General features: G+C 38.7%; 1 protein-coding gene across 1 annotated transcript in view; it reads left to right on the top strand.

Moving 5' to 3' along the window:
• LOC307128604 (uncharacterized protein) overlaps positions 1-14,264 on the top strand; it is a gene marked incomplete at its 3' end in the record, with an annotated part of 51,643 nt that extends 37,379 nt beyond the window's left edge. Inside the window, exons 5-6 of the mRNA XM_079820518.1 lie at positions 1,932-1,947; positions 13,054-14,264. Of these exons, the coding sequence (XP_079676644.1) occupies positions 1,932-1,947; positions 13,054-14,264 (1,227 nt within the window). The remainder of the gene's footprint in view (positions 1-1,931; positions 1,948-13,053) is intronic.
• Between the last annotated feature and the right edge of the window lie 740 nt (positions 14,265-15,004).

Raw genomic sequence — 15,004 nt, 5'->3', positions numbered from 1 at the left:
CAATGATATTGGACCCACTCACGTTTATCGTCTCTAACATTCAGCACATGTGTGTTTACCTACCCCTAATCGATAAACACTTATTATTAAAAACGTTAGACGCTTTATTTCCACTTGTCTAATATTTTCTTCATTTTTATTGAAAATAAATGCCTTTCCGATTTGATATGTGATGGGAAAACGGAGGAGATTGAATTCTGCGAAAGCCGGACTCGAACCGCGGGTCGATTTGTGTCAAAACTAGATGCCGTGTGTCTTACCCCTACACTACTGCCACTCTCAATGACAAGGCGATTTCCGTAATTTTGTCTTTCTGAGCTATACGTTTAACAAGCAAAGCGGAAATTCTGAGGACCCACCTACATTTTTTTTGCTTCCGACGCCCATGTTTATAGATATATAATATAGATGGCTAATTGTAGATAATTAGAAGTTATTTTCAAAATGTTGTCCGCATATTACAATAGTTTGATTGTAGAGTATCACCGGTCGGACAAAACACTTTTTTTTTTGTATGTGAATGCTGTTTTACATTAATATTATGACACGAGCGAAGCACAAACATTTATTTCCAAAATAATAAATAAATATTATATTAAAAAATAAATATTAGATTCACAATTAAATGTTACATCGCAGCTATGGAAACATATTATATTCATGCCGAACGAGAGAGAGCTTGTGAGCTGTGCCTACGTTTTGCGATCTGGTCACCAAATTTTTCACAAATTTAACAACAGGCTTACTCCATTTTATTCTACTGGACATGGAATCTCTTATTTATTTTCTAAAATCTTTGAAAAACGGTGCCGTAGGACAGATACATTTTACTTCAAACTCTATTTAACACAGTTTGTGTTTGTTATTAAACTTAAGGTGCGTCAAGTTTATGTGCATTTAATACATGCCGGATATTTGTAGTTTGGCTTTCTCTCGCAGCGCATAATCAAACAAAGCCTGAAGTTCTTGACCCTGTAGAAAATAAATTTGCTGTTCACAACTTTTACTACAATTATCAGTTCTGGAACATCAGGAGAAAACATGAAGATATTAGAAAAACGATGCGCTCTTTCCTGCTCGTGTAAATCCCTTTCCGCGCAAAGCGGCATTTGAGCGCCTCTGTGGGGAAATATAAAACCAATATATTTACTAATATTTAACTTACTTATATCATTTATATTATCATTATTCACTGATATTTATTTTAAATGTTTTACAGGCTGTAGTATTGTTCCACTGACGGAAAAGGCTATATATATATATATATATATATAGCCTATAGCCTACATTTTGAAAATAAAAATATCTTAAACTTAAATTTTCATTATTTCCATTCAGTGTCAGCAATTTAATCAAACATGTAATCAAATTTAACTGCTTATTTGCTGAAATCATTCAACTGTTGTTATATGTATAGGCTAGCAGGATCGTCTTCTGCAACCGACATGCGCAGTTGAACCTGCGTGACGTCAGTGTGATGTAGGCTGTAAATTGGTCTATTGAAATAAGTTTTTACAAATCCCTAGATGCATGAGTTACGCTTGCTTGTGGGGCATTTTGACTCTTGGAAAATTAAATTAATTGAAAATGTGATTTATTTTACATAACAATGAACTGTTTAAATGCATCAGAATACTCGATTCTGATTGGCTGGCAGGTCTCTACTGAAACCGCACAGGTAGTTCCGGCCAGTTTAATCACGTTCCATATTAATGCGCATCTACGCACACATACATCACGTGACGTCCCACAAACATCGGAGATCGCGCTGTACACGCAGAAAAACAGGAGGAGCACAATCTTGACGCTACCCCGCGACTTTAATTAATAAACTAACTTCTTAAGCTGCTGAATCACTTCTATTTCTCAGCTACAAGTAACATCACTGTTTTAAAGAGGATCTCATTAAACTCTCAGCTTCATTGTTATAGATAAACGCAGACAGAGGTAGGCTAATTCAAACTCTCTCTCTCTCTCTCTCTCTCTCTCTCTCTCTCTCTCTCTCTCTCTCTCTCTCTCTCACGATAATTAATTCACATAAATGCTATAATTAATTCATTTCATTCAAATGGATGTAATCTTACAGCACTACTTTATCTCTGTCTGATTTAAAGCGGGCGCTAGATCTCAGGAGTTGTAACTGACGAAAATAACCGTCATTTTTTTTCACGCTGCAAACAATAACAAAAACGGCTTTAACTGTCAATTCTGGCAAATGACCTGGGTATAAATGGTATAAACGTAGCTTACTTTAAAGATTTGAATTAGGAATGTCAATTCATATTAATTCCCTTAGTAGATTGTTGTCTACAATCGATTAATTGTTAATCTCATGGGTTAAGTTACCGTGTTACTTGCTTAACCAACACAAAATATGTGTTGTTTTAAAGCTTAGAAGCGTATAGGGAATAGGACCATCACTTAACAACTGCTTTTATATCTGACATATTATAGGTGCTCTTTTTTCATAGCGTTAAAAAATAACTGCTTTACATGAAAATGTGATCTGTGAAAATCATCGTACATAGATAGACTTGTGTCATATCATATTTGTTTCAGTTAGAGGCCAAACTAGACCCTGTGTTTGTATGAAAAAGCCCAGCAGACGCACATTTAAACAGTACATGATGCTTTTGCACCACGTTTTGGTTTGTAACTTTGCAAAACCGTATTACTTCACAGGATCATATTACTTGTGTAAACGTCACAATAATAGTACATTGAATAAACTATCAAGAAATGTTCAGTAAAATCACTTGTTGGACCATTGGCTAATCAACAGCTAGCCTACAGACATTTACACATATGTAACTAAAATCATTGAATGCATGAGCATGATACATATCATGAGTAAGTGTAGACAAAAAATATATAAAGCTTTTTTTTTATTGTTTGCTTGCTGAAATGGTGTCTCAAAGCTACGGAGCCACTAAAGGGACATGGTGATGGAAAAAAAATTGAAAATATTTTATTGTCTTTGCGTTCACTCGAAAAATGTTTGCGTTCTCACAAGAAACTTTACGTTCACTCGCAAACCTTTTGAGTTCTTTTGGGAGAAAACGTTAAACGCAAAAGCTCCATAGGGCTCCATACACTGGTGCTCTTAAAGGGACAGTGCACCTAAAAAACCCAGCATCTACTCAATTCAATTCACATTTATCTGTTTATCGCTTTTCACAATACATATCGTTTCAAAGGAGCTTTACAGAAAACGCATGCGTCTACATTACAATTTAGAGTGATCTGTTATTAACTGTGTCCAGTTATGTATTTCAGAAATGTACATATAGCAATCACGCAGTTAGCTAACATCATGTATGCATTTTTAGGCAGAAACAATGAGCTCATGAAAGTAACTGTGAGCCATCTGCCAACATTTACTCGCCCTCATGTGTGGTTTTAGCAACAATGTTCAATGGGGTTTCTTTGTAGAACTGTAAGGGTGCGTTCACATCAGACGCGAATGAAGCGTCAAGCGCGAGTGATTTACATGTTAAGTCAAAGCAAAGAAGGGAATAGACATTCTGCGGCGCAATTCGTGCGAATGAGGCGGTGCGAATTGAGCACTTCGGGGCGTTTGACGCACGAAGTGTGTGATTCGCGCGAATCGCGCAAGTTGAAAAATCTGAACTTTGGCGGATATTCGCGCGAATGAGGTGTTAACCAATCAGGAGCTTGCTCTAGTAGTGACAACAATGAGAGCTGTACGACACGTCTTCGTACTTTATAGAAACAGGAATAAAAAGGATCTTGCTTGGATGAAAGTGAGTGAGGAGGTTGGACAGTCTGGTGAGTTGTAAAAAACGCTCTTTACTCAATTTGAGCTCTACATATATTGAGACTACAAGCTAGCTAAAGCCGGCAAATTGAGCTTATTCGCCGTATTTTAAAACAATCCACGTCAGCCACACGAATTCACGTCTGTTGTGAAGTGAATGACACGCGCGAATGAAGCGAGTAAACTCACAATGTACAAGCGTCAACTATGCGCGATTTATTCACGTCATTCGCATCTGGTGTGAACGCACAGTAAGGTTCTTTGTGATATTTCTATAAAGAAATGTCTTAAGTGATTCAATTGCATGTTAATGTTCTTTGCGTGGCGGTCAAAAATTACAGTTTTTTTATTTCAATGAAATCAATGTACCTACTATATTTGAGTTAGATAATGTTTTTTGTTTAATATTTTGTATTTTTAGGGGATTGTATGATACTAAATTATATTTATGGAATAGTTAAGATCCATTTATTACCTGTTTAACCACTCGAGTACTTGATTATAGATCCGAAAATGTTATGTCCAACTCAAACTGTCATAAAATTTGATTCTTTGGTCTCTTTTTAAAGAAGACACTTCCAGATTATTGCTGAAGTGAAAAAAGTAAAACAAAAAGGTATAGAAATTTGTTTATTTATTTACCAAAATAACATTTTTAAATGTTATATATTTTCCAAAACATGTTTTACTCTAAAACTGAGAAAATCAAAGCCATAAATTTAAACACGTTATGCTCCAAATTTGAAGTTGATATCTGGCAAAATGAGCTTTCGGTGATTTTGTTTATGCGCAGTACCAAACGCTTCCACTAGAGTACATTCATCTCCATTGTGTGAACAACACAAGCGTGACTGTTTTATTTAGGACCGTTTAGCCTCTTCAAATCATGCCCATATGTGTGTTCACACAGCAGGTGCCAAACTCTTTACCAAGTTTCATACCTTTACGATAAAACGCAACATTTTTTGGTCAAAAATGTCCGAGCAGCACCAGAGGGTGAATGAGTTATTTCATATGTATGTTTATGAGTTGCTTAATTAATACAATTTGATTAAAATTAAAAAGTAATTCAAACTAAATGCATAAAATGAATACCTTTTTTTCCAAGTGTGTGTTTTTCTTTCTCTACCCAAATTTTTTCCAAATAAAACATGTTTTCTTCTGCATATTGTTGTAATTGATTATTGATTTACAGATTTATCTTCAGTTCCATCCAGTAAACCCCTTTAAACAAGTCTTTCATTTTATTTTCTCTCTTTTTATATCTGTTCAACAGGAAGCTTGTTTCCGACTTTATTTCACAATTACGACTTTTCCTCTGAATCGTGATGAATAAACGTGTGATTTGGAGTTATAACGTCCAGACGGTGAGATTATCTCAGAGGATTCAGAAAAAAAGTCAATTTTTTTTTATAGCAAGCTTCAATATTTCATCAAAGTGTTAAACATATTTTGATATGCGAGTGATTATTATCATGTTTATTAATTATTATAAATACAAAAACAAAAAAAAGGCACTTCCTTAATGACATCATCAATGGATCTGATGAATTATGGGTGTTTATTTCGAAGTGAAACTGTGATTTCACTTTGTGGCTGAGTTGCTGTTGTTCCCAACCACTTTGTTATAATCCCACTAACAGTTGAGCGTGGAATATTGGACATAAGATCCTCCAGAAATCCTGGACATAAGATCGATAGTAACTCAGGAACCCCAGCATGCTCTGGACTTCGAGTAACACAATATATCATTGAGGTAAGGGATATACAACTATATACAATTCAAATTGTCAACTGTACTTTTTAAAAGCTTCTACCTGAGCGCTTAGTTATTGTATGGTTTTCGTCTTGCTCTTTTTTTGGTGTTTGGTTCACTTTCGTCCGACCCTGAGTCAATCTGTGGGCTATGAGCTTGAGTCTGTTTTCGCCGTGTGACTTGGCCTAATCTTCGTTGGCGCTCTCTTTCCTCACTTGAGATCTTTGTCACTCGTTTCAATTGACCATATGCATAGAACGTTCTTAAGAACGTCCGCAATGATACAAGCCAGCTTGAAAACTTCCGGTCAAATGTCACTGGTTGGCGTGTCGGTATCTTCAAGGTCCTGAGGTAGCTTTAACAGCATCAATAGTGTAATCCTCAATAATCAGAATAATGTCACTTAAATAGTCAGGCCTTGCATTTATTTACCTTGACAACATTTATTTTTAAATATAGTGAGTTTATAATGTTAAATATACAGTTAGGAAAATAAGTATTTGAACACCCTGCTATCAGCTAGAATTCTGACCCTCAGAGACCTGTTAGTCTGCCTTTAAAATGTCCACCTCCACTCCATTTATTATCCTAAATTAGATGCACCTGTTTGAGGTCGTTAGCTGCATAAAGACACCTGTCCACCCCATACAATCAGTAAGAATCCAACTACTAACATGGCCAAGACCAAAAAGCTGTCCAAGACACTAGAGACAAAACTGTACACCTCCACAAGGCTGGAAAGGGCTACGGGGAAATTGCCAAGCAGCTTGGTGAAAAAAGATCCACTGTTGGAGCAATCATTAGAAAATGGAAGAAGCTAAACATGACGGTCAATCTCCCTCGCACTGGGGCTCCATGCAAGATCTCACCTCGTGGGGTCTCAATGATCCTAAGAAAGGTGAGAAATCAGCCCAGAACTACACGGGAGGAGCTGCTCAATGACCTGAAAAGAGCTGGACCACCGTTTCCAAGGTTACTGTTGGTAATACACTAAGACGTCATGGTTTGAAATCATGCGTGGCACGGAAGGTTCCCCTGCTTAAACCAGCACATCTTAAGTTTGCCAATGACCATTTGGATTATCCAGAGGAGTCATGGGAGAAAGTCATGTGGTCAGATGAGACTAAAATATAACTTTTTGGTCATAATTCCACTAAATGTGTTTAGAGGAAGAAGAATGATGAGTACCATCCCAAGAACACCTTTCCTACTGTGAAGCATGGGGGTGGCAGCATCATGCTGTGGGGGTGTTTTCTGCACATGGGACAGGGCGACTGCACTGTATTAAGGAGAGGATGACCGGGTCCATGTATTGCGAGATTTTGGGGAACAACCTCCTTCCCTCAGTTAGAGCATTGAAGATGGGTCGAGGCTGGGTCTTCCAACATGACAATGACCCGAAGCACACAGCCAGGATAACCAAGGAGTGGCTCTGTAAGAAGCATATCAAGGTTCTGGCGTGGCCTAGCCAGTCTCCAGACCTAAACCCAATAGAGAATCTTTGGAGGAGCTCAAACTCAGGCCAGAAACCTGACTGATCTAGAGAAGATCTGTGTGGAGGAGTGGGCCAAAATCCCTCCTGCAGTGCAAACCTGCTGAAAAACTACAGGAAACGTTTGACCTCTGTAATTGCAAACAAAGGCTACTTTACCAAATATTAACATTGATTTTCTCAGGTGTTCAAATAATTATTTGCAGCTGTATCATACAAATAAATAGTTAAAAAAACCATACATTGTGATTTCTGGATTTTTTTTTTTTAGATTATGTCTCTCACAGTGGACATGCACCTCCGATGACAATTTCAGACCCCTCCATGATTTCTAAGTGGGAGAACATGCAAAATAAAAGGGTGTTCAAATACTTATTTTCCTCACTGTATATTTAAAGCGAAACTGAGTCATAAAATATTACAGGAAATGGCTGATATGAGCCAAATAAATGCCCCTCTCCCGCCACCCACAGGATATAGCGGTAATTCATGTAAAAATTCATTTAAAAATAGACATTAAAATAGCTTGATGACCAAAAACATAATTTGTTCATCCTTCTCAGATTATTCCCATTTGCAAAATCGAACGTTTCATGATGTAGGAAATCCAAGATTTGATAGAAAACACTTTTATTTAAAAATAAAAAATACATTAATTACCATATCTAGCATTTATTGGCTCATATTAGCCATTTCCTGCAATATTTTTCCACACGTTTCACTTATGAATAAATATGAAACATTATAAAATCACTATAGTTCAAAAATAAATTTTGTCAAGGTGAAGTATCAAGTACTCACAAAAGTCTCATGAAAAACAACTTTTCTTGTGAATGTTTTACACAGAAGCAGCAGCGCGCTCTCACTTCATAAATCACTGAAGCTGTCAGTCAGTGCAATAGTGATATATTTGCTTTACACAATGCAAAATTTGTTTGCAACAGTGGCGGCTTGTCAATAGTGGGCGCTGGTGCGCCGCCCCCATCAAAATCCAGAAACATACATACAAACATGATATAAAAATAAAATAGTTTACTCATACGATGTGCCGGCTGGTAGTAAGAGCCTCAGCATTTGATAAAACCTGGCTTTGATGGGTTAACTATTTTATATGTTTTTCAATATGTTTCATGAGCGAGGGACGCCGGACAAATGGATATCTATCTGAGTCATCTTGATAATAGCATGAAACTAACGTTTTTGGGCAGAGTTAGCAGAGTTTCTCTTTAATGCTTTAATTTAGTCAACATGCTTCTTGGTACTGCTTTGTATTAATTTGACCCCCAAACGCCCCCCAAAATAATTATCACCAGCCGCCACTGGTTTGAAATGTGTAAATAGTAATTAGATGCTGCACATGCTAGACAGATACACACTATTTGCACCTCAGTATTGTTGTTCATTAACAGGATGCAATAATAACATAAAGTGTAAATGATTATATTTATTAACATTATTAAATGGATGCTGCCTTAATGGGACAATAAAAGCCCTCCCTACATCGACCCCTACCCAATAAATACATTTATTATTGTTAAACATTTCGTTAGGCATTTTTTTCCACTTTTAGAACATTTTCTTAATTTTTATTGAAAGTAAATGTCTTTCTGATGTGATTTGTGATGGGAAAAGTCAGAAGAGCGAACTCAGCAAACGGCGGATTCGAACATGGTCGATCGTGTCAAAACTAAGATCCTTGAGCATTACACATTACAGACTACGCCACTGAAGACATCAACAAACATGCATCTTTTTCAATCTTGTTTGGCCCAACCAGGCATTGTTAGGCGGAGCTAGTGCAAATAGCACTTGCCAACAAGGCAACTTAGTGTAAATAGACACTCCGAAAATGGCAACAAAAAAAAAGAAATGGCACAAGTAATAATGAGCACACCTAGGCCACTTAAAAGTACATTAACATTTCATGTACTCTCATGATTGGGGAAACCTTTCCAAAGAATCGTTGACAATTCGGTCCCTAGATTATTGATATAGGGCTTTCAGACACTATAAAATTGGTCTGGCTGACCAATATCTTAGACAAGTTCAATATTCCAGCAGAATCAGTTCCATCAAAATCTTGTGCCAACCCCATATAGTCGGAGTCTTGTCAGTTATCCATAAAATGTTTTTCCTAGCTGCAAAAGTGAGATTATACAGTCTTTTTTCTTTTGATAAAATCGTCTCCCTGAAAAAGCGGGAACGAGATGCTGCACTTGATTTTAAGCGCTATGGGGAAAACGTCTTTGTTTGACTGGTTGTGAACACTTGTGGCAAATACGCCAAAGAATTTGCCGTAAATAAATTGATGATGATGTCATTGGAATGTGCACGTCAGAGGCTATAAATAGACGTGGGACAGGTGCGCTCATCAGGTATTTTTGTCTGAAGAATGTCCTGGCACGCCCTCAGTGGGGCAATGAAGCGCTGCAACTCGTACCCGCCTTTTCAGGGAAAAGGGTTACAGTCAGTCAAGTAACCAGAGATGTTCCCTATCAAAAGCTACACTGGGGAATATGGGGAACGAGAACACCAACGCCGCCGCGCTGGAAGTGTCTGGACTCCCCAAGGTTGTGAAGTGTGTGAGCACAACACGAGAAGGGTCTCAAACATGAGCTTGGGATGTCGACTCAAGGACGTGAGAGCCCGGAGTAGCATGAACATCCAAACTATAAAACCTAATAAATGTGTGTGGAGAGCATCAGCCAGCCGCATCACAAACCGGCTGCAAGGGGGCGGCTCTTGCTAAAGCCCTGGAGGATGCAACCCTCCTGGTAGAATGAGCCCTCAAACCTAGAGGCGAAGCTTAACCGCGCGCCTCATAGGCAATAGCATCCCTCACCCAATGAGACATAATCTGTTTTGGTGGTGGCCGCCCCCCAGGTTACGGCCCCCTTGACTAATAAACAGTTGCTCTGACGTAAATTTGAAGAGCACGAACTGGACACAATAAGTTGAGTTTCTCCAGCTGACTTTTGGAAGATAGTCAGGGTGAAGGTGCAAAATAGCCTTAACCATCTCAGGGGTGAAGTCTAAGCAGGATGGCAAGATCGACAGAGCCTGCAAATCACCAATTATCTTTAATGACGAGATGGCCATAAGAAAAATCATCTTTAGAGTCAGAAGCTTTACTGGCGCTGATGCTAGCGGTTCAAATGGTTTTTCGACTAACCCCTCAAGGACCACGGCTAAATCCCATCAGGGAACTTTAATTCTGACAGGAGGCCTCAGTCGCCTCGCTCCCAGCTCCAATCAAAGGGTGTTTTCCCACCGAAACCCCGTCAATTAGAGCATGGCAAGCTAAAATGGCGGCCACAAAAACTCTGAGATTAGCAGGACGTGTGCCTTCTGACAGCTTTTCTTGCAAAAACTTGTGCCTTCGCAACCACGATAGTCGTAGAAGTAGTATTTTTTTATTATTAAAACAACTTTAATTTTTATTAGCAGGTCCTCACCCCAAGCACACGCTCTACACTTGACCACAATGGTAACCTCCAAAAACACTAACATACCAGAATCTCTTAAATATAAAAAAGAGTCTCCCATTTCTTTTCATCATGATGAAGCACACAATAACATATTATTTCTACATTTACTCTCCGTATTCAGTCCTGTGCAAAGTATGATGGGAAGGTAATCCTGTCCCTGGTTTCTATAATGCTGTTTTAAAACAACTAAAATAATTTATTTAACTCAAATGGATTAAGTAAAGTGGTCGAAAAGAAATGTGTTGTATTAACCTAATTTACTTAAATAAATCGAAGAAGCAACAAATGTTATTTTCGGCCGACTTAAATGAAACATGTTCTTTAAAAATGAAAATATTGAGTTGAGCTAAAACGCGACTGTTTCAAATCAGTTTAACACAATGCAATTTTGTTTGAATGAGAAATGTAATACAATGATGTTAAATTAAAATTATTTTTTAAATAAACTGAACATCGAAAAAAAGTGTTGGCACGATTACATACTTTGTATATTTCCAAATACTTCTCTCTTAAATAACAAAACAATCATTTCATTGTGACTACACATGGATAGGTTAGGTTTCGTTTCTGAGAAAGTCCAGTCCATCATGATAAACCAGTCCAAGAACACTGACTCACTCACACACACACACACACACACACACACACACACACACACTGAGAAACCAGGAGAAAACATGTCCAACGAAGGTAATTGAAGATAACTTTATTGATTAGACGATTGTTTTGTATATGTGGTGTGCATTACATTTAATACTAAAAAGAGTGTGGTTGGGATTGTTAAAACTAAAGAGGATCTTAAGCAAAATGTTTCCTCATTTTATGTACAGTAGGTGACCAAGTTTTAATTGTGGTGAATAGAATAAAACACTTGGGTCACTTTATCAGAAATGATTTAAATGATGATGTGCAGTGCCAATGCTGTGAATATGGACAGGCAAAATTGTTGGTTTATAAATATCATATGCGCTCAGATGATGTACTGTACTTACATTTATAAGGCACATCTGTGGTGTAGATATAGTGAGTTTTATAGTAAGCTTCAGGGAGCATTTAATGACGCATTAAGGATTTTGCTTAAGCTCCCAGTGTGGACAGTGCAAGACATGTGTTTGTATTCAGGGATGTTCCTACTTCACACTGTGTTAAGGAATTATAAATAATGTTATGAGTCGATTAAGTGACTCAGGAAATCATAGTCATAACGATCCAAGTGATACAAGTCTTAAATAATGTTTGTTGTATGTAAATGTATGCTATGCTCTGTTACTCTTTTCTTTTATTTGTCTGATATTGACCTAAGGGTCTGAAATGAAGAATGAAATGAAATGTTGGATTATTACATTATCCTTTTATTTAGTAATTCAGGGTTTGTTTGTTTTGATAATTAGTGGTGCTTGCCAAAGCCAAGGCATCACTATTGTTCTCTTGCATACTTATTATTCTTCTTCTGGACAAAACTTCGGCGTGTATCTCGTCCCAGACCGTTTGTCATACGATCTGGCGTACGATGTTCACCAAGCGGGCGAAAAATCCAATAGACTTAACATTGGGATGAACTTTGATAAGTCATAGCTCAGAGTGAGGATTTTGTAGAAACATGTGGGTTACCACATTTGAAGAGGCTGGCAGGCCCTGTCAGAACTTACCTCACAATGGGGTGTAAGTGTTACCCCTGGGGCGCAAGAGCTGCCCAAAAGTTGCCCCATAGACTTACTATGGTGAGGGACGGCCCATTAAACGCATGTGTTTTTCCTACTATGGAAACTTGCATAGGGATTTTTTATTGACCATAACTCTGGATCCCAGTGTCATAGAGACAAAGGTGGAGTGTACCCTCACCCCTAGGGGGCATGGGCGGCCCTGCAACTGGTAAACCAAGACAATGGCGTCCACTATCCAGTGAGACGGCCTTTGCTTGAAGAAAGCTCTTCCCATCAGCTTCCCAACATAACAGACAAAGAGCTGGTCTGAGGTCCTGAAACACTGCGTCCTGTCTTACATAAGCGCGGAGGGCGCGTACTGGACAGAGCAGTGCCAAGGCTGGGTCTGAACTTCTGTTCTGAATGTCATAGAGTCATGAGGGTTGGTTTATATCATTCATACTGGCAAGCAGCTTTTGGAGTATCGTCATTGGCAGCTGGCAAGCCACTCCCTAGAAACCAAACAGAGTACCCTAGCAACCGTTTAGCAAACGAGCCGCGTAACACGAGAATGCACATCAAGAAAACATGCTTGAGCTTTCGTTTGCCACAACTGATGTGTAAGTTGATTAATGTTTATATATGAATAAAAGCCCAAATTCAACCATATAAACGGCTCGATTCATATGGATTAGTTTTACGATCTCTTTATGATCTTTTTGAAGCGTCAGTGGTAGTTGTGTAGCTGTCAACGGAGAGACAGAAAGCTCTCAGATTTCATCAAAAAGTTCTTCATTTGTGGTCTTACGGGTTTGGAATGACATTAGGGTGAGGAATTAATAACAATTACAATTTTTGGGTGAACTAACCCTTTTATACTTTGGGTTTTTCCTTAGGATCAAAGATGGCACACAGTGATCAGAGGATGAGTTCCAGTGGAAACTCAAATGTGAGACGGAGACCCGCTCAAACCTCTCAAAGTCCATTAGGCCGGGATCATCAGTTCACAGTCCCTCCGAGTGAACTGCGTCTGGTTCTGCTGGGGAAAACCGGTGCAGGGAAAAGCGCGACGGGGAACACCATCCTGGGAAACCATCGCTTCAATGATGGATTGAGCATGAGCTCGGTCACAAAAGAGTGCAAGAGAGAACGTGCAACGGTGGAGGGACGAGAGCTGGTTCTTGTGGACACGCCTGGTTTTTTTGACACAGAATTAACAGATGAAGAACTACAACAAGAAGTAATACGTTGCCTGGCTTTGAGTTCTCCGGGTCCTCATGCGTTTCTACTCGTCGTACCGATAGAGCGATACACAGAAGAGCAGCAGCGCACCGTAGAGATGATTCTGAAGATGTTTCGTGAGGACGTCACTCATCACACCATCCTCATATTCTCCCACGCGGACAGACTCAAAGATCAATCCATTGAAACATTCATTTTAAGACAAAACCAGAAAGTCCGGGAGCTCGTGGAGAGATTTGGGAGGCGTTTCGTTGCTTTTGACAACACAAACCCTACAAACCGAGATCAGGTGTGTCGACTCCTTCAGAGGGTGGACAAGCTGCTCGCTCAAAACGAGAACCGCCACTTCACCAGTCCAATCACGGAAGTCATGCAGGAAGCCCAGAAGTTAATAGAAGAGAAAATGCAAGCTAATATGTCCGAAAGAATGAAGAAAATCAAAACGGAGGTGAGGAAGCTGGCTGATGATCGATGGCGTGCGTTCCTTGCGTCCATGAATGAAGATAGGCAAGACACAGAGAGAAAAAGGAAACTCATACAAGCCTGGATTAAACAGATAGAGACGGATATAAAGCAAGAAGAGCAGAATGTGCAACCGATCCCTGCGAGGCTGGAGCAGTTCAGAGCATCTCTGGAGAGAGAGCGGGAGAGGCTGAGGAGACTGGAGGAAAGAGAGATGGAGGAGGAGATGGAGAGACTGGAAAGAGAAGAGAAAGAGAAGAAGGACCTGGACATCTGGATCCAAGAAGAGGAGCACAGGAGAGAGAGTGAAGAAAAGCAGAACTATGATTTTCCCTCTAAAGAATATATGAAATATTTCATTATGCTTGGTTATGCGATGATGACACAGTGCTGCATTCAGTGATCCGGTGATGATTGACAACCAATCAAATCCCTCAACCAAGTTCACAAATAAAGATATTGATGTGGGTGGGACAAGACCCACTCACTTTTTACGATCAATGATATTGGACCCACTCACGTTTATCGTCTCTAACATTCAGCACATGTCTGTTTACCTACCCCTAATCGATAAACACTTATTATTAAAAACATTAGATGCTTTATTTCCACTTTTCTAATATTTTCTTCATTTTTATTGAAAATAAATGCCTTTCCGATTTGATATGTGATGGGAAAACGGAGGAGATTGAATTCGGCGAAAGCCAGACTCGAACCGCGGGTCGATTTGTGTCAAAACTAGATGCCGTGTGTCTTACCCCTACACTAATGCGCTCTCAATGATATGGCGATTTTGGTAATTTGGTCTTTCCGAGCTATACATTTAACAAGCAAAGCGGAAATTCTGAGAACCCACCCACATTTTTTTTGCTTCCGACGCCCATGTTTATAGATATATAATATAGATGGCTAATTGTAGATAATTAGAAGTTATTTTCAAAATGTTGTCCGCATATTACAATAGTTTGATTGTAGAGTATCACCGGTCGGACAAAACACTTTTTTTTTTGTATGTGAATGCTGTTTTACATTAATGTTATGACACGAGCGAAGCACAAACATTTATTTCCAAAATAATAAATAAATATTATATTAAAAAATAAATATTAGATTCACAATTGAATGTTACATCGCAGCTATTAT

The sequence above is a fragment of the Gobio gobio genome (genome assembly GCF_949357685.1).
Source record: "Gobio gobio genome assembly, chromosome: 6".
NCBI lineage: Eukaryota > Metazoa > Chordata > Actinopteri > Cypriniformes > Gobionidae > Gobio > Gobio gobio.
The sequence above is the reverse complement of the archived record's forward strand: the minus strand, read 5'-3'. Positions and strand labels throughout refer to the sequence as shown.